Source organism: Eleginops maclovinus, chromosome 20 (assembly GCF_036324505.1).
Source record: "Eleginops maclovinus isolate JMC-PN-2008 ecotype Puerto Natales chromosome 20, JC_Emac_rtc_rv5, whole genome shotgun sequence".
Lineage (NCBI taxonomy): Eukaryota > Metazoa > Chordata > Actinopteri > Perciformes > Eleginopidae > Eleginops > Eleginops maclovinus.
This window is the reverse complement of record NC_086368.1, coordinates 28664922-28685526: the sequence shown is the minus strand read 5'-3', so window position 1 is coordinate 28685526 and position 20605 is coordinate 28664922. Positions and strand designations below refer to the sequence as shown.

The window sequence follows — 20605 nt, the reverse complement described above, 5'->3', positions numbered from 1 at the left end:
TTTATTTAATTTTTAATATATATTTTCTTTTTCATTTGCTATTATTTTACTATTGTTGATTTATTTTTATTATTTATTTCCTATTTTAGGTATCGGTTTTGTGCTGCACACTCCGAAGCAGCAGTCGGCGCTGACGTCACACTGGGCGCGTTAAAAGATCACATGACACAACACGGAACTCTCCCCTCTGGATGTCAGTCATGGGATTTCAGTGGGTTTTTTTCGAAGTTAAAGTTTGTGTGCAATGACTGGTTCAGAAAAACATCTTGACCTGGTTCTTTGCACATCTCTAAGGGGTTGTATTTGAGAGACATGTCTGAGATCTGGACCGAGAGGATCCTCTCTTTCTCCCGCAGCCCGTCTCGCTTCCTCTCCGGGACTACAGCGGACGGTTTCCTCGCTGAGCTGCTGCGGGAGCTCCGGGATGACAGAGCCAATTACAGCCTCAAGGTACACAATTATGGTCCATTTCAGAATAATATCTCTGATATGTTTTATAATGATTGATCATTAAAGTGTTCTCAGAGCTGGTAAAGGTGCAGCTAGTTTGAATGGCTTTGTATACTGCAGGGTAGCTGCTGGATTTACTGCAGGTGAACTAAAGTCTGATTTAAGGGCTGATTATATTTACCATCATTAATCCAAATCTGTAAAGTAACTAAAGGGATTAAATACATGTAGTGGAGTAAAAGTACACCATGTACCTCTTTGTTGTAGTGGAGTAGTGTTGTTTTTTTAGTCAATTGAAGAGGTCAATTTTGTAGTTGGCACATTAAACCATAGGCCTGCTTTTTATTTATTATTCCTGTAAATTAAGTTGTTGACAGCAGTTGCAAAACACACGAGCTCATCTGCTCCAAAAGCAATTTACTAAGAAGCTGTATTCCTGCTTTTCCTTTTTCCAGTGCTCGTGTCAAATAATCCTAATCCAATTCCCAATTCTTCCATCCCCTCCCCTCAGGTGCTCCTGTTGTCCCCGCTCTGCGAGTCCCCGTCTCTGCTGTGTCTCTCAGACTCGGTGGGTGAGGAGACGGCCCTGGAGCTCATGTCCGTCTTCAACCAGTGTTCTCCCAAAGCCCTCCAGTTTCGCTGCCCCCTCCTCCTGGCGCTCACCTCCGTCCTGGTCTGCACCTCCTGCGTAAACAACCGCTCCCGAGCATCCCAGGACTTCCTGGACCTGCTGCTCCAGATAACCCAGGACACTGCTGACCTCCACGGAGACGGTGTTGCTCTGCGGGCCACGGCCTGTGACTGCCTGCGGGAGCTGGAGGCCTGCTCCCCGGGCCTCCTCTCCCAGCGCCTGGAACTCTTAGGTGGGCTCCGGCAGAGGGAAATGTCCCGGCTCCACCAGGCCTACGCTGGGCTCCACACCCTGGTGTTAAGGAACGCCGTGTATCAGCTGACCCAGGAAACAGGAGCCGGAGCCGAGCATCTTAAGGCTCTTCTGGGAGGAGACACGTCGGTAGCATGGGAGGCGGAGCTGGACTTGATGAACAATAAAGATGACTCAGCAATTCTGTCCTCTCTCATCCTGGGGCCCATGGGCACGGTGCCGACCCTCCAGACCGGGCCCGACTGTAAGGAGCTTCGGTCGGTGCTGTCCTCCCTCCTGGAGGAGTCGTACCTCCTCACCCCTCTGAGTCAGGCTGCTCTGCTGCACAGGCTGACGGAGGTGGTTGCCATGGTTCCCGGTGTCTCTCCAGCTGTGTTCAGAGCTCAGCTGCTGCGGCTGCTGGGCACCAGCGAGGTTTGTGAAGGATATCATTAATTACTCTGATGGGTTTTAGTAAAAAAAAATCTGCTAGGGATAAGTGGGCTGACCAAAGACCCAATCTCTAGAAATGCTTGTAACCAGAGACGAGGCATATTTCGATTTTTGTCTTTGACCAACTACTGTATAATCGAGGTGGAAGATATGAAAGGAAAGTGGTGCACACTGCATTGTCAATATACCTACAATAACATCTACATATAATCTACAGTTCACATTTTCAACAGTTCTCAAAGGGACTATTTCTAAAGTCAAAAGTTGATCGACTGAAAAATGTCCACAGCAAACTTTGTGGATTATTCGGAGCAACCATGAAATTGTCTCTCATATACATAGTGTGTTTTAAACTGTCAGAACCAGAGAAGGATATCTATATCATGGATCATGGATTGATATAGCCATACTTTGGTGTCTGATAGTTTTTCCAGCGTTGAAGAATGTGCTTTTTGACCTGCACAAAGAGCCAGACCTTTTTCCCATTTCCAGTCTTTATGCTAAGCTCACTAACCGCTGCCTGCTCCAGCTTTTTACCATTATCGAAGTTTCTTAAGAAATCGATCGAATAGAACAACACATACATCTGCTTTATGATTTGATAATGATGGATGCCCCCTCCCCTCAGGTGTGCCTCCTCCACTCCACCCTGCTGATGAAGAGCGCGTTCACAGACAGCCTGTTCAGCGCCGAAGACGAAGCCTTCCTGCTCCACCGGCTGGTGGTTCTCTCCCAGCACCCGCTGCTGACCCCCCCCGAGAAGCTCTTCTACATGGACTGCATCCTGAACTTCCCCGAGAACCGGCCAATCGGCTGCGGCGACGACGCGCTCCCCGTGCTGCTGACCCCGCGGCTCGCCTCGGTCCTAGTGCCCACCGTGTTCAATGACAGCGCCACATTGTTAGCCCGCCTCCACCTGCTGTGTCTGGTCTACCTGGAGGAGGAGGAGGAGGAGGAGAATGAAGGCGGAGAAGAGGGGAGGGGCTTGGCGTACCTCTTCGATCACCTGACCTCGCTGCTGCACATCGTAGACAACGGAGGCAGCCGGGAGATTGTGGTCACCTTCTTCAGAGCCGCCTTCCTCTTCCTCTCCTACTTCTTCCACGTGGAGCGGTACTCCCGCAGCCTGATGGAGGAGCTGTGTTCGCTGTACCTCCGTCACCCCCACCTGGCGCCGCACTTCATCAATTTAGCCGACCACATCCAGGAGCAGCTGTCCGAGGCGAGCTGGGCGACGGAATTCTTGAAGGCGCTGCAAGGAGCCGTCACCGACACCGACCTGGCCTCCAGAGACCTACGCTGGCACCTGAAGCTGCTGTCCCGCGTGGCGGAGGAAGGGGACATCCATCAGCGCAGCACCGTCAGCTTCCTGTCCCGCATCATCACTTCCTCGTCTCTGTGCGTGAAAGGTGACTGGCGCCTCGGGAACTTCCTCCTCGGGGTTTGCCGCTGCCTCCTGGTCCACCCCGGCCTGGATGCGCTGCTCATCCCGCTGGCCGACGTCCTGCAGCATCTCGCCTGTCACTACGGAGACACGGACGTACGGGACCACGCCCGCCTCTACTACACCCTGCTGACCACGCTGTCCAGGGAGAAGCTGGCCGGGGTTTTGTCGCAGGAATCCGGCGAGGGAGGCGGGCAGGCCAAGAAACGAACGCTGTCCTGCATCGTGGCTGAAAGCGAAGGGCTCACCAGCCTGCTGACGGTCCACCGGGCGAAGAAAATCCTCCTCAGGCTGATGGAGGAGCCACGAACTGAAACAGGAAGTGGACTAAACCAAAGTGAGGCGAATCCAGAGGGGGCGTCTGCAGCTCTTGAACAGTACAGAGCTCAGTTTGACGTCCCCGGCTTCGCCTCAGAACTCCCGCTGAACTACCAGCTGACTCACAGCGAAGGTGCCGACTCCTGCTTCGATCAGCTGTTCAGCGTCCGCCTCCACTTCAGCCTTACGGACGACCACTACGAGCCGCTGGGCGACATCAGCGTCCCGTGTGTGTTCAGAGAGAGGCCACCGCCCAGCGTGAAGCTCGGGCTGAAGCCCAGACGACCCCAGCCGACCACCCTACACGCCAGCGCCATCTTCACCTCCCAGGACGGCCTATCCTGGCTCACGGATCTCCCGGACGTCCATGTTGCCTTCCAGCAGACCTTCCTGCCTCTTCCCGCCCCTGAAACCTGGGGTCGAGGCGGCAGACTGAGCCTGTTCGAGGGATTATGGGATGAAATGAGTGAGGAGCTAACAGGCGGCGCTACCAGTCTGTTCTGCTGCCCGCTGCCGGAGGAGGCTCTGGCGGCGCTGGTGGAGAAACACTTCCTTCCCTACGTCGTATCAGATCCGGCGGATAGAGAGGAAGTCAAAGTGCTCTTCTTCCTCCCGCCGCAGTCTCACCTGCTGCTGAGGATCTGCTCGGAGGAAACCGTGCACTTCAGCGTGGCCACAGATAACTGGCAGCTGCTGCCTCACATCAACTCCTACCTGCTGACCCTCACAGGAACACACACACACACACACACACTCACCTGACTGATGCATCTCACTAGCTTGATTTTACGGGTTTTAAAAAAGGAGCAGATTTTTAACTCAATCTTTAATAACTCCAATGTGTTTTGTAATAAACTTGCTGAAGACGGATGATTTCAAATACACTGATTGCACTTTTATCGTCTTGTCTTGATCTGAAATAAAGAAAACAGTCAATAAATAAGCAACTAAGCATAATTCAACTGATGGGTTCAGGTTCTCACTATTAAATGGTTTAATATAAGTTGCATTTCCCTCTTAAATACAAATATAGCAAACACAAAGGAGGCATTATTGCACACAACGCCATGTAAGAATCTGTGAAGTTTAATCATAAACACCATTAGGGTGGCAATCAGTGTAATATATGTAACTTATGTCTTTTGTTTTGGTCTTTTTCCTCGATTTCCCTCGAGATCAATAGAGGATTTGTCTTTCTTGATATGATGTTTAATATTGATTGATTGATTTATTTTCTATATATTAGATGTTGGGTTGATAAGTTGTCCAAAAGAAAGTGATTAATAATCATAGGCGTTTCTCAAAGTCTGATATAAAAGAAGGAAGCAGGAAATATCCATATCTGAGAGCATTATCTGCCATTCATCCGGAACATAGTGACATCACTATGTAACACTAGTGCTCTTATTGTTTAACGCATTGTGCGTGATAGGCTAAGGGGCGGGACATCTCTCGAATAGAATAGAAGTACTTTATTGATCCGAATTTGGGAAATGTTTTGAAATGAAGTGGCTGACCAATCACAACAGAGCCGGCCAGCTAACCAATCAGAGCAGACTGGGCTCTGGTTTCAGACAGAGGGTGAAAAGAGGTGCTGCAGCACAGACAGTATGAGAGAACATAAAGAGCTTTCTGAACATTAAATCACGGAGACATGTCCCAGGAGAGGACTCTACATAACAATTATGAACCTGAACGAGCAGAATGTCTTTTTTAAGGACTTTATTTGATCAGTGTCCATGCACAGGCTGCCAGTGTAACCTAATTGGATATTTGGGCAAGAAAAGATCCAGAGGTTGCAACTGGTGCAGCAATTAATGTATCAGCAAATCAATCAGTGTGTGAAAGGAACACTGTGATATAAGGGAGTTCCATCCAAGCACTTTGGTATGTAGCTCCGTTAAGACTACCGTTAGCATTGTCCGTGCGTCCCTTTAAAAAAAGTTCCGGTCCATTTAATCACAGAGGCCCTTGAAGTTGGGCTCTGTCTGAGGCGGGAGGGACGTCTGCTGGCTCAGGAGTTTGTCCATGATGGCGAACTCCGCGTCCCTCTTCTCCACCTGTTCCAGCGGCGTCCAGGACATGTCGTGCTGGAGTTTGAACGCTCCGACGAACGGGTGAGGGCAACTCAGACCCCATTCCTTCAGGGAGACACAGAGAGTATAGCTTAGTCAAAGTCAAAGCTTCATACTCAACTGTATTGAGAGGACACTATTATAAAACCCAATCAGTCATTGAATCACTTAAAGCAACAGTACCACAGAATAACTACTTTTAGTTTCCTTATTCGTTTATTGAACGAAAATGATCCATGAAAGTGCATTTATCTAAAAAGAGAAAGAGGCTTCAGTATATTCCAGATTAGAGCTAAAAGCGTATCCATCTGTACTCCTGTGGCATGTACTGTACACACAAAACATTACTTAGTGTCTGTCACAGGCTAACATCCCAAAGAAACCCCTCCGTTGGACTCCTGAAGATGAGCAGAGTGTGTCCTTGTTAGAGCCGGTATTTAGTTCTCCAGGGGGGCCACCTTATAGTGACGTCTGTAGTCAACACTGCATAAAGGACTACAATTCCCACAGAGCCATTCACTAAAGGGACAGAGATGGGCAACCTGTCCATCGAGGCACAGTTTAAGGTACCGATAAGTTATACAAGCCTAGAAAGAAAGAAAGACCGCCATGTTTTTCATTATTTTATTTGGGCTTCTCCTCTTTTCTTTGTTGAATGTGTGAAAACTGAAGTTGTTTTATTTTTGGCAAACGCATATCATCACACCATCGGAGGCCAAGCAAGTCATCAGAATGTGAGTAAAAGAAATACAAAGGAAGGAAAACGCGTTAGAGCTGTCTGTTTAAGGCGTCTAGTGGCGCCTTAAGTCAAATTTAAATGACAAATGTTGGGTTTGTAATCGTTGGTCGGAGAAACTGTCTTTTCATATTGGCCTTTTCTCTTTATTTTAGGCATTTACTCTGGTTTCTTTGTACAATACAACCTGTGAAGTGTTAAAAAACAATGAGTTTCATTAGTTGAGCTCACTGGCACGTCATAAAGCCCGGACTGCTGGAAACCTTACGTTATCTGAACATCCAGATCAAAGTGAAACCAGTCAAATCCAAACTGAGCTGCCTGGGTTTTGGCCCCCCTGCTCACTATCAGCTGAACTTTGGACACCAAACACCTCCAAATGTCTGCGTTATTGGTGAGAGATTCACATGCTGTCCTCTCTGTGGGAGTTAAGCAACACTCTGTCCTGCAGGGTGACATAACAACACCAAAAAGAATCTGATAAATATTTAAGTGTCAGTGTAACGCAGACCTTAGGGGAGATGATGGAGAAGTACTTCTGTCCGGAGGGTCTCTCGTAGAGGTAATACATGTTGCCGGGCTTCTTCACAATGTTACAGGCAGCATGGTTGAGGTCTGCATCTCTTTTAGCGTCTTCTAAAACCTGGAGACATATGGAGGGAAATATAACGGGACTGGATTGAAATCACGACGAGTTATCTGACAAATACGAGCATGGATTTTCTGTTCATACTTGTGTCCCTTTTGCAGATATTCTGTTGTTACACAGTGACATCAGGAGGTCAGCTTGCCCTTTAACAGCACCATTTCTATTACACGAGCATGACCACTTTTGGTCTTGAAACAGATAATTATCCACAAAGAATCCATGTTGGGTTAAAACTTGCGCATTTTAGGTATTAGGAGTGCCATAAAATAAAGTAAAAAACATGTGGAAATATATAATATATATAAAGTCAGATAAAATACCAAAATGTATAAAAATCATAAATAATTTCAGTTCAAAAATGTAAAAAGCGACAGGGAAATGTATGAGAAAACAAAAAGCACAAAAATAAATAAAGTAATGTGTGTGCCAAAAATAATATATCATTATATAAACCGTTAGAACAAATAAATGCATCCCTTAAAGAAAGTGAACAAAGAAAAATATGATTTTATATATTTCCACATTTAAAGACACTAACTGCAGAACTTGAGTATCAGTACCATATTTACACAAACAGCCCATCACGTGTGTACAAGACTTTTCTCTGCTCACCTTCCTCGCCTGCTCCTGTAAGTATCTGATCTGGTCGGCGATCACTGTCAGTTTGTTGCAGGCGTTGGCTTTGATGAATTCATCGCCCTGAAAACAATTTAACAATATTATCAGGACTGTTCAATAAAACAAGAAGGACATTATTGATCCCTGTAGGCAAATGCAGGCATTGTTCATATACACAAATGATGTATCTATTAAGTCTTTTATTAGCCTACATCATACCTTCTGTACGGTTGAAGCCAGAGCCACCAGGTCCATGGGGTCTCCTACCCGGTGAGTCTGGTAGGAACTGACCAGCTCCAGCCCACAGGGGGTGGCGCTGCTCTCCACCAGAGTCACTGCACACACACACACAGGGGAACCGTTATATCACAGTCAGGGAGGGTCCCTATTACAAATGTCTGTACCTACAATTACTAGTAACCTGTAACACATTTTAAATCCCTTAAAGTCACTGACAGAATCTACTTTGCATAACAACAGCTGTTACTACGATCACTCACACACTAATACATAGTAAAGACTGGGCTCTGGTTTCAGACAGAGGGTGAAAGGAGGAGCTGCAGCACAGACAGTATGAGGAAAAGTAAAGAGCTTTCTGAACTTTAAAGCATGGAGACATGTCCCAGGAGAGATACAGAATACAAATATAAAGAACCCAATATGAAGACGGTCAATGTTTGCCTTAAATAATCACATTATAAAATGCATTGATCGAAGAACTCAGTCACATGGAATTTAATAATCAACGTATGACTAAATGGAGTGGCTAGTAGACTTGGAATTCACCAGCTACACTAGGAAGTGGACTATAACGATCATTTCCAACCCTGGTAAAACTGTATTAAAATACATATTCACCAGAGAAATGAAACTAGGGTAAATGTATTTCTGGTAAGTTATTCAGACAAAAGCAATGCCCTTATTAAGCAGGATAACTCCAGTGGTAGCAGGCAGCTGTTCACCTCAGACACAATGCGACAACACAAACCTGGCTTGTTTAAAACAAATATGACCATAAATAACATTAGAAGTGTGATTTTTAAGTCTCTTTAAACACGTTTGAGAGGTTGACATTCTCCCAGTAAGTTCCCGTTACCTGTGGTGGTTTTGTTGGGCTGGTTGGGGAGGCTGACCGTCCTGTCCATGTTGTCTTCTTGCAGTTTATAAACGAAGTTATCCGTTGAGAGATTTCATAAGATATTTCCTCTCTTCGCACATGCAGGTTTTGTAACCGGCTAATATTTGACCAACAACACAGGAGGCTCCACGGGGTCCTAAATATCCTCCCTAGTTTGCCTTTTATTGTAGTCCGAATATATGCCTGTACCAAACGAGTTCAAATAAAACTCATTTTGGAAGGGTTTCACAATTATACATCCTATTTCTAAAAGTCCTACATGTATAGATCAGAATATTATCAAATACTGTTGTATCCTGCTTATTTTATAATAGTTTTACTTGAATTTATCTTCAGGAATATCAAGACCTGCCCTGCCTCGCCACAGAACACCTAAAATAACAAGATACATCACAGTTGAGAAACCAAACAAGCAGAAATCGATGTATAGCCGTAAAATCACGCAAAACAGTCACTGTGTTAAATGTGTGCCATGAAGAACTTCACACCTTGCATAAAACAATATATCTAAAGCATATTTTGGACCTAAAACTATTATAACAGCATTGTTGTATTGGGTTTCTGCCATCTGCTTGACAGGGTTTCCCCCATGATCCTTTGCGCGAACTCAACTTACACAAGTTTTATTTTTAACAGAACTAGTAGAAGTGGTTTTCCTGAATATTTTTCATATTTATTGAATTTGTGGATGACGCCAGGGGGTGTACTACATTCCTGTGCAGTGGTGGTTGCAATTATGAGATACTTTATTGAACTAAAAGTAGCAAGATGCTTGCTTTTATAAAACTACATCAAGTTTGCATGTCATAATACTGAGAATGAAGTAAAAACCTACCATTAGAATATGTGCAATACCTTAATCTATCAGATTTTGCTTTGTTAGTATTATTTAATGTTGTCATGTATGAGCATTCAAAAACCTCTAAAATAAAACAACAACTTTATAATACTGAGAAATAAACTTGGAAGTCAGTAAAAATGAAACATAGTCTCCTACACTATTTCATACAGGCAGAGTTTCTAAAAAGTACTTCTTGTTCTTAAAGTAGAAGTACCAGAGTGTACGAATACTCTGTTACAAGTAAAAGTACTGCATTCAAAATGTTACTCAGGTAAAAGTACAAAAGTAATAGCATCTAAATAAAATTAAACTACCATAATTAAAAGTTCTCACTCTGCAGAATAATAGGTCTGATATGTTTTTATAATTATTGATCATTAAAGTGTTCATGAAAGCTGGTAAAGGTGCAGCTAGTTGTAATGACTTTGTATAGTGCAGGGTAGCTGCTGGATTTACTCATTAATCCAAAACTGTAAAGTAATTTAAAAGTATAAATGTAGTGGAATGGAACAAACTAACGTAAATTAAAATACTTAAGTAAAGTTAAAGTCTCTTAAAGTTGTACTTTAGTTACATGACACCTCTCCATACAGGCTATATCCCACTGTTATAATGGTATGTGTTTGGGGGATGAGGGGCCGTGGTGGTGGGGGCTCAACTTTTCAGACCCCGCCTCCAGAAAGCTCCTCCAGCAGAGCAAAGTTTCCCCTCCCCTCCTGCCGGCTGCCTCCTCTCTGCTCCCGGCTGCTGTCCCGCTGCAGAGCCCGGACCCTTCCCCACCATGGATCCCCGTTACGCGTTACTATTCCTCTGCGTTTTGATCCCCCTGTGTGCCTCGGACTCCGGCCCGACCAGCCACCTGGTTCTGGAGCCCTATGACTTCCTCTTCGACACCGCGGTGGAAGCCTACAATAAGGGGGACTGGCTGACGGTCATCCTGAACATGGAGAAGGCGCTGCGCAACAAAGCGACGCTCCGCAGGGTGAAGGCGCAGTGCCGGATCAGATGCGCCAACCAGACCCTGTTCGGTGACTCCCTGACCGGATCCGGAGGGGCCATCCCCGGGGCCGGGTCTCTGGAGGATCTGGGCTTCTTCCAGAAAATCCTGAAAAGGGCTGACTGTGTGAAGTCCTGCGAGAGTGAGAAACTGGGGTCTCCGACGATGCATCTGGTGACTGCAGACGTGGAGCTGGAGTTCACCAAGAGAAGCCCCTACAACTACCTGCAGGTCGCTTACTTTAAGGTGAGTTAGGTCTGAGCCCGGAGCTGCAGGAGTGGATCTGCAATCAGTGCAAATGCATCTCACATAGCGGATATAAAGTGGCATGCTTCCCACTGTAGGTTCATACTCATGCAATGCCGAGAACACAGTAATACAATAGTTTGACTTTTCATTTAAGCTTTGACTTAGAGCTCATAAAGAGTTGGACACTTTAAATACCCCCTTCCCCCCCAAACCAAGACTCCATGCCACGTCTTAAGGAGGAGTCTGAGCAGCCTGACGTTAGCTTTTTGGGATCCAGCGGTTTTTAAAAGGCCTGACGTGCTGCTTTCAAATGCTCCTCAGACTTACCAAAGAAGAAGAACAGTGTGTAATACTGCTCTGTTGGGATGCTGGACTTCATTACAGTGAAATATAGTCGTTTTGTTACTGAAATACAATGTTTTTGTCAAAGAAAGTTCGTTCATATTAGCTGTATTTAGGCAAAAATGCTATTTTCATACAGAACTTGAACGCAGCGACCTACCCAAAAAAGATGGAATGATGTGTAAATTGGCAAACATATCTATTGTGTTTTTCTAAACTTAAAACGTCACCAAATATTATTCCCCCTCCTTGTTCAGGTTCAGAAATACAGTTCGCTTTTCAGCCAAGTTTAACTTTGATAATAGCATGTTAGTCAGACCTCCTGTTTACCATCAGTCCCAGTTGATTGCAGTGTAGCTACTGGTCACTGAGCCGACAATACTTCTTCACTGTTGGTTTAAATTACAGACACAAGGAGTGGTTACTTTGATAAATATAAAAGGAAATATGTGTCTGAAATTCCACGAGGCAATGAACACATCACTTAAAGGAATATTTGACCCACTAAAAACACACAGGATTATTCTTCTGTAGTCAAAAGATGATTTATTGTTGGGGGGTAACAAAATTTCAACATATTTTTAGGGCGCTTGGGGGTCCTATTTAACACATGCATCCTAAAACATGTGTCTTCACTGTCAGAGAGTCTTACTACATCAACTCAAATATACAGTTTTAGTATATGAACCAAAACAAAATGAGTCAAACATTCTTCTTTACATATTCCTGCAACTATTTTTCTATAAGAATCGACTTACAATCATCATTAGCAAGTTTACATATACAGGGAATTTGCTCTGGTGCAAATACATAAAGTTATATCAATTGAAAACATGGTTAAAAGTTATATATTTGCTAATTGTTCGGCTGTGTCTCCTGCAGCTTCATGAATGACTGCTCCCCCCCGGATGAAAACTCACACCCATCATTTTACCATTATATACCTTGATGATATGATTGACCTACATTTATTTACAAATTACTAAAAGGGTGATGTGGGGTCCAAAGGTATGCCACAGAAAGACCTTTCCGTGTGGGACTCACCGAGAGACTCTCCTCTATTTATTTGGTTTATCGAGTTTTCTTTGGTGATCAGAACTCCATCAGTGTGAAGCCCTTTTCAGGATTGGGGGGAAAGGAGCCAGGCGCAGAAGCGATAGTGGAGGCAGGGGTTCAAACAAAGGGCGAGCTTTTATTTATAATGAAGCTGATAACAAAAATGCACAACTAGGAACACAGGAAAAGTATCAAATGAAAACAAAGGCAAACCGGGTAGAATGGAAAAGGGAGATCCAAGACATCACGGGGAAACAGCGAGCAACGACGACGATGCGACAAAGAACACAAAGGAAAGACAAGACTAAATACAGAGGAGGGTAATCACAAGGCAAGACACATCTGGGAAGGGGGAGGTGAAACACAGGGGCAACAGGTGAGCACGATCAGACAGGAGGGAAAAGTAAAGACAGGAAGTAAAGTAGACAAGACAGGAAGTGACAAAACAAGATACATTTCAAAATAAAACTGGAAAACTATAAACACAACAACTGAGATCCTAACACCCCTGTGTGTGTTTTCAGATCAACAAGCTGGATAAAGCGGTGGCAGCTGCTCACACCTTCTTCGTGGCGAACCCGGATCACGTGGAGATGAAACAGAACCTGGAGTACTACAGGATGATGGCCGGAGTGACGAAGGAGGACTTCAAAGACCTGGAGGCCATGCCACATATGGTGAGGACCAACACCTCCTCCGAGCGGGTTTGTGGCGTCAAGAGGAGGCTTCAGAGGGACTGAGTGTTACGTTTATTCCTCCTTTTCTGAAACATTTGGTCACATGGTGCTTATGTTCTTATGTTGGCTCTGGATGCTGCTACAGGCCAAAAAAACCCCAGCTATTTTGGCCTTGGGATTATAGCTGTAAAGCAAAGTGAAATATAGCGGAGAAGAGAGGAGGGTTGGGTTGGTCATGTTTTCCCTTGTTTTAAAGACTCCATTACAGTAAAGTGATGTGTTTTCCTGAACTTAACTGACTGTTCAAGCTGTTATTATTATATTTGTGTACCCAAAAACGTCATATTGTCTGTAAATAATTGTTAAAAGCATCCTACACTATTGTCAGAATAACAATATCTAAGGTATTTGATGCAAAATATTGCTGAGTATATTCTTATCCCTTTAATGTTCAAAAAGCTCTTTTCACCCTCTGTCTGAAACCAGAGCCCAGTCTGCTCTGATTGCTCCGTTGTGATTGGTCAACTGCTTAGAGATGTCCCACCCCTTTAGCCTATCAGGTACAATGTGTTGGAGTGTGGGTATTACATAGTGATGTCGCTATGTTCCGGAAGATGACAAAGGAGTCCAATGGAGGCGTTTCAGCGATTTTAGCCTTTGCAGACCATTAACATGCACTAAAACCTCCTACACACTGCACACACTACAGGAAAAAGAAACCCCAAAAAGCAGAATAGGGCCTCTTTAATATCTTAGTGTGCAGTTTGTTATTACCTTGCTGATGACCATAATACACTTCCTGTCTCCTCAGGCCCAGTTCCTGCTGGGGAAGAGCTACTACAGCGACGACTCGTTCGGCCTGGCGGCGGATCACTTCGAGGCGGCCGTAAACGAGTACTTCACCGCCGACAAGGAGTGCCGAGCGCTGTGCGAGGGGACGTACAACTACGACGGATACAACTACATGGAGTACAGCGCCGACCTGTTCCAGACCATGACAGGTGAGGGGGGAGCGTAACAGACTACATGTAACACAAGTAGTCAGGTTACATTACTCTTGTGTGTGTGTGTGTGTGTGTGTGTGTGTCAGACCACTACATGCAGGTGCTGAACTGTAAGCAGAACTGTGGTGTGGAGCTGGCCTCGACTGCTGGCAGAATCAAACCCTTTGAGGACTTCCTGCCGGCGCACTTCAACTACCTGCAGTTCTCCTACTACAACAGTGAGTCAGACACATCGACTGGATAGATATAAAGGTCGGACAGCATTTTGCATCTGAGGAGAATGTATTTATCTAATGTCTTCCACTGTTATAAAAGGGAAAGGGAAACCTCTCCCTCCTTATCTTAGCCGAAAACCCAAAGTTCACAGGATGTTATCGGCGTCGCTCTGAGGACTTGTTTCTCCTGGCTGAACCAAAAGTCCGTACCGAACTGGGGAAGAGGGGGTTTAGTTACTCTGCTCCTGACTCTGTATTTTAAAACTCTCTGTCACTATGCTGCTAACTATCATGGGCCAGGACTCTCTTGAAAAAGAGATCCTATCCTGGTTAAATAAAGGTACAATACAATACAAAAAAGTGGGCTTAAACGCTAAATCTGCAGAGGTGTTCTTTGATTAAGCACGAGGTAATTGTTGTTAATTATGTCAGAGACAGTACTTCCGTGCTCAGGAACATTGCTGCATTTGTCTTTATCGTATTACTAACAATGCCAGAGGAAGACACACAGACTTCATCAGTGGTAAAAGTATGTGCTATACAGTACATGCCTCTTAGGTATCAAAAGTGAGCTTGTCATGGCACCAAGCAAATAAATAGACCATCTACCTAGCAACCAATCAGTATTTTGCATTTGAAGACAAAAGAAGGTGGAAGTAGATAGGTAATCATCAGGGTTATTACCTACTTGACAAACGCATCGGAAAAGACCCCCTTTTTCAGAGAGTAAATCTGTAGAATAACTCTCTTCCTCCTGTTTCCTCTCCAGGTGAGAAGTACGAGAAGGCCATAGAGTGTGCCAAGACCTTCCTGTTGTTCCACCCGGAGGACGAGGTGATGAAGCAGAACCTGGCCTATTACTCCGCCGTGCTGGGAGACGACAAGGCGGAAACCATATCAGCCAGACAGGTACAGCCCGTCTCCCTCCAAAGCACACTGTGAGTGCTGTTCATTTTGGCGTAGTCCATAATGATCGGCAACAAATGAGCGTAAGTGAGAGTTTAAAAGACTCCAAATGTACTGAAGGATACTAAAGAGACATAAAGCCGGTGATGGTGCCTTTTAAAGACGCACTGAGTGAGAGTTTAACTGCTCCAGGCTCTCAATTTTCCTCATTAGAGCATTTAGAGCGGCTTAATGGAGTGGCTGATCAATACCAGGGTTGGGACGGTTACTCTAAAACGTTCAATTACTAGAATTTCTGAGTGTCATAATATAAAAAGGGCTATTACTATACCAATACAGACAGGGCACGTCACCAAAGAAGGGTAGGACAGCATGTGTGAATGAACCCTAACCCTAACCCCAAATACAAGCGAAATAAACGCCAGAAATTGTCTGTTCGTCCAAACCCTGATATTCCATCTGGAATGCTTGATGCAAATTTCTTCAAATTTGGCACAAAGGAAGGAGTGATTCGATTTTGGTGGTTAAAGGTCGCTGTGACCTCACGTTAGTCCCATTCTTGTGAAGGCCAGATTTCCAGGATCTCTACAAATTTGGCACCAAGTCGACCTCCACTCTTGGCTAAACTTATTCGAATTTGACATCTCCATTTAGGGATGGATATGACAAGCAACCAAAGTGCCCAAGGCAGGAATTAGACCTGTGTCATTGTGGTGAAGTAACATGTGCAGTAACCATAAGGCTTTATAGGAGCTCCGCTGGGATGTGTTCAGCTAGTCAGCAGCCCAAAACCGTCTGTGAACGCTGGTCTGTTTTTGAAGATGTGGATAAACACGTGATCGTTTTTTTTTTACCTCCAGGTGATCAAGCTGTACATGCAGCAGTCCATACTGGAGAAAGAGCTGCTGTACTTTGGATATGAAGCCTTCGGGATCACATTTGTAGACCCGGTGAGCGGAGATACCATTTATCTTTGGTGCTGTGGTTTCACGCAGGACGGTATCTGACTTTACTCTCCTTCTGTCTGCAGGACACATGGACTCCTGCTGACGTCATGCCCAAGAAACTGAGAGACAAGCAGAAGTAAGATATAACACACACACTTATTTGTGCAGGAAAAGAACACAGTTAGAACGTGTGTAATGGTGTCTGTGTTTCTACCTGTGTGTGTCTCAGAGCAGAAAAAGAGACAGCAGCGAGGATCACAGAGGAAATAGGAAACCTGATGAAGGAGATTGAGACTCTGGTTGAGGAGAAGAAGAAGGATACCTCAGAAATATCCATTTTAATACCGCCGCAGGAAGGTAAGAGTTTCACCCGATGTTCTAGTTATTGAGACGATGGCGCATTTATTCATTGCTGAGTCTCTATTATTTCATAGGTAATCAAACTGTTCAGATGTACAGATGGATTGTAGAAAAAAAGGTGTTTAACTTTGACCCAATCATTTGAGCAATGGATTATTTCTTCGCAATTTAGGGTCACAATTTTCCGATCAACTCTCTAGGAGGAGGAGTTTGTAAAAGTTTGCCTAAAATACAGTGAAAACCAAACCCCCAGGACATTGAAGCACGTGTTCCTAGTGGGCAACGGTGCTACTACATCCTCAGTGTCAGTCTTTGAAGTCATAGGGCCCAAAAATAGTTATTCCCGTTGACTTACATTTGGAAAGAGATTTTCTTTCGACCAGTGTTAACACTTGAATAGGTTTTAAAAGTTGTAAAATGGGCTGAGTCCAGAGTTATTCCTCTCTCCATTAATTTGACTTGAGCCGAGATTGACCAAGACACTGTGGATTTGAGGCGGGGTTTAAGCTAAACTCAACTGCACCTGCTCTAAGGGCCCGGATAGGGGTACTTTTGCTCTCAAGAGTCAGTCCATTTTGGCTTCATGCACCACTGACCAACTTATAGAGGAACGAACGGGGTCCTGGCCTCCATCGCTGTATCCACTTCTCTTTGTGGTAAAAAGGCTCATTATGCAAAATGGATGAGCCCAATTGAAACATGTTCATAATGATTACAGCAAAGTGTGTACCAACTTTCCTAAATATCACTCATTTGAAAGTGGTTTGACAGTAGTCATTTCCTGAGAAAGTCAGTGGTTCAGTCTTTGGGTTTCTGTCCTGTAGGTGGCGCTCCGTTGTTCGATAACATCAAGGTTACCATGACGTCCAATCAGCTGAACGGCTCTCAGCGGGTGCTGCTGGACGGCGTGATCAGTGACGACGAGTGCAGGGAGCTGCACCGCCTCTCCAACGTGAGTTAATGCGGGGCGGGAGTAACGTTTACCCAGAATGCCTTGGGAACAAACATTATTGAGTCTTCAACTGCGTTTCTGTTCCCTGTTTGAGCCCTGTGTCTGTCGTCAGTGTGTGTGTCAGTCCATCATGTCAGTGTGTTGATGTTTTCCAGACGGCTGCTTTGAAAGGCGACGGCTACAGGGGGCGACCTTCCCCCCACACCCCCAGTGAGATGTTCCAGGGAGTCACTGTGCTGAAGGCTGTGAAGGTCGGTCGTCAATTTGATTAAAAGTGTCTTTACTTTTGGTTAGTTTGAGAAGCTGTCAGTGCTTTCCTTTTGGTATTTGTTGGTGGACAGATGGAGGAAGGATATGTTGACACATGTTTTTCTAAAAGGGAAAGAAAAGAGGGAGAAGCCACTGTTGTTTTTATTTTCTTTGATGTCGAAACATGAGAAAATTGGCCAAACAAATACAATTCTTGCCTAGAAAATGTACTTTATTCCTGAGTAAAATGTGCAACTAGGTGCCTTAGCAGCATTTTAACTCGGAGTTTGTTTTCTATTTCTAGTTTGAGAACAAGTTAGCAATCTTGCAGAGCTTTTTCAACAAAATCCAATGGTATTTTCCCATTGCATTTTAATATATTGCCCGAAAATAACCTTTTTTGGCCAACACACATTTATGATACTTACACATCTTGTCCAACAGGATAATCCAAACATATTAACACCATTTATTGATTTTTGAGAGTAAAAAAAGCTAGGGTTAGTAGGCTATAAACAAACTACATCGCTGTTGCATGGCTGCGCATCACCACCGCTAAGCTAAAGGCGGCTAAGGTTAAGTGAAATGACGTTTAGTCGTTTATTTAGACACCACAAACACTCTCAAAAAAACGTTGACTTCGATACGACGGAACCAATAGTGGTAAAATGCTAACTCATTTCCAGGTTTGAGGACTCATTCCTGCACCCCTCTTAGGCTGCTACATAAAGACTGTGATCTACGTTGGTTTGATGAGCAGCTAAATGACTGAATGTCTCCCCCCCTGCAGCTGGGACAGGAGGGGGCGGTGCCTCTGAAGAGCGCTCGGCTCTTCTTTGACCTCAGCGAGAGGGTGAAGAAGACGCTGGAGTCCTACTTCCATCTGGACGCTCCGCTCTACTTCTCCTACTCTCACCTGGTGTGTCGATCCGCCATCGATGGTGAGTGCAACACCGGGGGGCTTTTGAAGCTACACACTGCCACAAACTGTACAGGAGTGTGTAGATGTTGCACTGTGGATGTGTTATAGTGTTAGAAATGTTCTCTCTGCACCGTTGTTTATCAGAGAAGCAGGAGGAGCGAGAGGACCTGAGTCACGCTGTCCATGTTGACAACTGTCTGCTGGTCTCTGAGCTTAACGAGTGTGTGAAGGAACCTCCTGCATACACACACAGGGACTACAGGTGAGCACACACACACACACACACACACACAGCTACAATACAGGATGGTGACTTCAGCCAGACAACCCTGATGAAGAGCACACTTTTGATTGCAGTGCCATCCTTTATCTGAACGACGACTTTGAGGGAGGAGATTTCATTTTCACCGAGTTGGACGCTAAAACAGTCACGGTGAATATTCAGTTTTTCCTTCTTTAACATGTTCTTTATATATATATATATAAAGGATATATAATGTCACGCTTCTCTGCTATAACATGTCGCATCTTCCATCTTTCGGGCTTCTCCAGGCTGAGGTGCGTCCACAGTGCGGCCGGGTGGTGGGTTTCGGGGCGGGGAAGGAAAACCCCCACGGTGTCCGAGCCGTCACTAAGGGTCAGAGGTGTGCCGTGGCGCTGTGGTTCACCCTGGATCCGGCTCACCAGGAAAAGGTGAGGCCCCATATCTGTGGCGTTACAACGGCATAACTGGGAATAGATCTGCAGTTGGACTTTTTGTCCATCTGTTCATTTGGCCACTAGAGAGCACCAGAGCTTCACTGGAGGAAGAGGGCTGATTGGATTATCAAATCAAACTTTATGTATAAAGTGATGCACAAACCAAAAAGAAACATAATACTGACTCCTCTTCCCAGGTTACAATAACAAATAACATCTTATTGATAAAAACACTTAAAACCGACAGAATAAATAAAAACAGGACTGAATAAAACAGGTATTCAAATAAATAAATACAAATGAAATAAGAATTTAAATAAGTATAATAGATATCATTTAATCATGGGCCATAATAATACAGAGACGCCTCACCGTGGGTTTTTGTTTAACCTTTTAAAACTTGCATTTATGACTGAAATGTTTAATCTAATGCACTTACAATTTGGTTTTTGTCTGATTTATTTTTTACTCATTTTACGATTCTCGCTAATTAAATTTCCTCTCTCTTTTCTGTCCTGTAGGAGAGAATCCAAGCTGAAGAAATGCTGAAGATGTTTGCCACACCTGTTGATGTGGAGTTCATGCAAAAGGAGTTGATCGACACTCCCGAGCCCCAGCAGGCAACCCCAGCCCCCGCTGCACAAATTTCTGCAGACCAGGTTTACGGGGACGCAAAATCAGACGACAAACCAACGGAGACGGGACCGGACGCGGCGGCCGACTCTGCAACGGACAAAGCAGAGACCAAAGCGGTCAAAACAAAAACAGACACCAAGGCCAAAGCCGCTCCTAAAGCTAAGGCCAAAGCCGCAGACAAAGCAAAGACCAAGACGGCGAGTAAACCGGCTGCCAAAAAAGATGGAAAACAGGTTAAAACACAAGACAAAAAGGGCGCCAAACCGGCTGCAAAAAAGACAGTAAAAGCCGCCGTCAAAAAGGACTCCAAAAAAGAGAGCGACAAGCAGGAGCTGTGATCGCTCTGCAGCTCCGACTGTCGATGGGATGTCTATATTTTTTTGCTTCAAGGTCTTTTCTGTGGGGGGTTGAAAATGTTGTTCCTTGAAAATCACTGAAACCGTCGTTGTCTTTAATGAATCCGTACAGGTGGTTCCTACTGTCATCTCCACGCGCGACCTGAATTCTCTCCATGTTGTTTTATTTGTGATGTCATGATGTGTGAGGTAAATATGAGCGGAACGCAAATCCACTGAACAGCGAATTAAAAGTGATGTTTTTTAAACTGTTTTATATTATTTTCTAATGCAGTACTCCAAGCCACAACTACCATGCTTAAGTACTTTACTTGAGCCTTTTCATTTCATGCTACTTCATACTTATTGATTAGTTTACCAGTGTGTTTGGATATGATGCAGTTCTGCACTATATCATACAAAAACACAAACCAGTAAAAGATTGGATTAGAGCATTTTTTTAGGGCGTTTTGGA

The 20605-nt window shown here is 44.7% G+C and overlaps 3 protein-coding genes across 3 annotated transcripts; 2 read left to right on the top strand and 1 right to left on the bottom strand.

Moving 5' to 3' along the window:
* The first annotated feature begins 179 nt into the window (after positions 1-179).
* ap5b1 (adaptor related protein complex 5 subunit beta 1) lies at positions 180-4663 on the top strand. The gene is made up of 3 exons (XM_063911933.1): positions 180-450; positions 962-1747; positions 2394-4663. Exons 1-3 carry the CDS (start codon positions 313-315, stop codon positions 4287-4289), a joined length of 2820 nt encoding a protein of 939 aa, XP_063768003.1. The 5' UTR covers positions 180-312; the 3' UTR covers positions 4290-4663.
* A 569-nt stretch (positions 4664-5232) lies between these two features.
* On the bottom strand, positions 5233-8898 carry c20h1orf50 (chromosome 20 C1orf50 homolog). Its single transcript, XM_063911940.1, has 5 exons — positions 8702-8898; positions 7825-7940; positions 7600-7686; positions 6850-6981; positions 5233-5668 (listed from the first exon to the last, which is right to left on the bottom strand). The coding sequence occupies exons 1-5, from the start codon at positions 8748-8750 to the stop codon at positions 5483-5485; spliced, it is 570 nt and encodes a 189-aa protein (XP_063768010.1). The 5' UTR covers positions 8751-8898; the 3' UTR covers positions 5233-5482.
* A 1380-nt stretch (positions 8899-10278) lies between these two features.
* On the top strand, positions 10279-20399 carry p3h1 (prolyl 3-hydroxylase 1). The gene is made up of 15 exons (XM_063911934.1): positions 10279-10827; positions 12753-12905; positions 13717-13906; positions 13996-14127; positions 14894-15033; positions 15891-15980; positions 16061-16113; positions 16207-16334; positions 17162-17289; positions 17445-17540; positions 18329-18479; positions 18605-18722; positions 18818-18893; positions 19013-19153; positions 19681-20399. Exons 1-15 carry the CDS (start codon positions 10366-10368, stop codon positions 20131-20133), a joined length of 2511 nt encoding a protein of 836 aa, XP_063768004.1. The 5' UTR covers positions 10279-10365; the 3' UTR covers positions 20134-20399.
* The last annotated feature ends 206 nt before the right edge of the window (positions 20400-20605 follow it).

Bases quoted from the DNA above. Each gene is read 5' to 3' on its own strand.
- c20h1orf50 (XM_063911940.1), bottom strand. From the start codon at position 8,750: ATGGACAGGACGGTCAGCCTCCCCAACCAGCCCAACAAAACCACCACA. The intron at 7,687-7,824 runs GTATGATGTAGG...AATTGTTTTCAG, and splicing joins TGGCTTCAACCGTACAGAAG to GGCGATGAATTCATCAAAGC. The intron at 6,982-7,599 runs GTGAGCAGAGAA...ATATGTCTCCAG, and splicing joins TACAGGAGCAGGCGAGGAAG to GTTTTAGAAGACGCTAAAAG.
- ap5b1 (XM_063911933.1), top strand. From the start codon at position 313: ATGTCTGAGATCTGGACCGAGAGGATCCTCTCTTTCTCCCGCAGCCCG. The intron at 451-961 runs GTACACAATTAT...CCCTCCCCTCAG, and splicing joins GAGCCAATTACAGCCTCAAG to GTGCTCCTGTTGTCCCCGCT. The intron at 1,748-2,393 runs GTTTGTGAAGGA...CCCTCCCCTCAG, and splicing joins GGCTGCTGGGCACCAGCGAG to GTGTGCCTCCTCCACTCCAC.
- p3h1 (XM_063911934.1), top strand. From the start codon at position 10,366: ATGGATCCCCGTTACGCGTTACTATTCCTCTGCGTTTTGATCCCCCTG. The intron at 15,981-16,060 runs GTGAGCGGAGAT...TTCTGTCTGCAG, and splicing joins GGATCACATTTGTAGACCCG to GACACATGGACTCCTGCTGA. The intron at 18,894-19,012 runs GTGAATATTCAG...GGGCTTCTCCAG, and splicing joins TGGACGCTAAAACAGTCACG to GCTGAGGTGCGTCCACAGTG.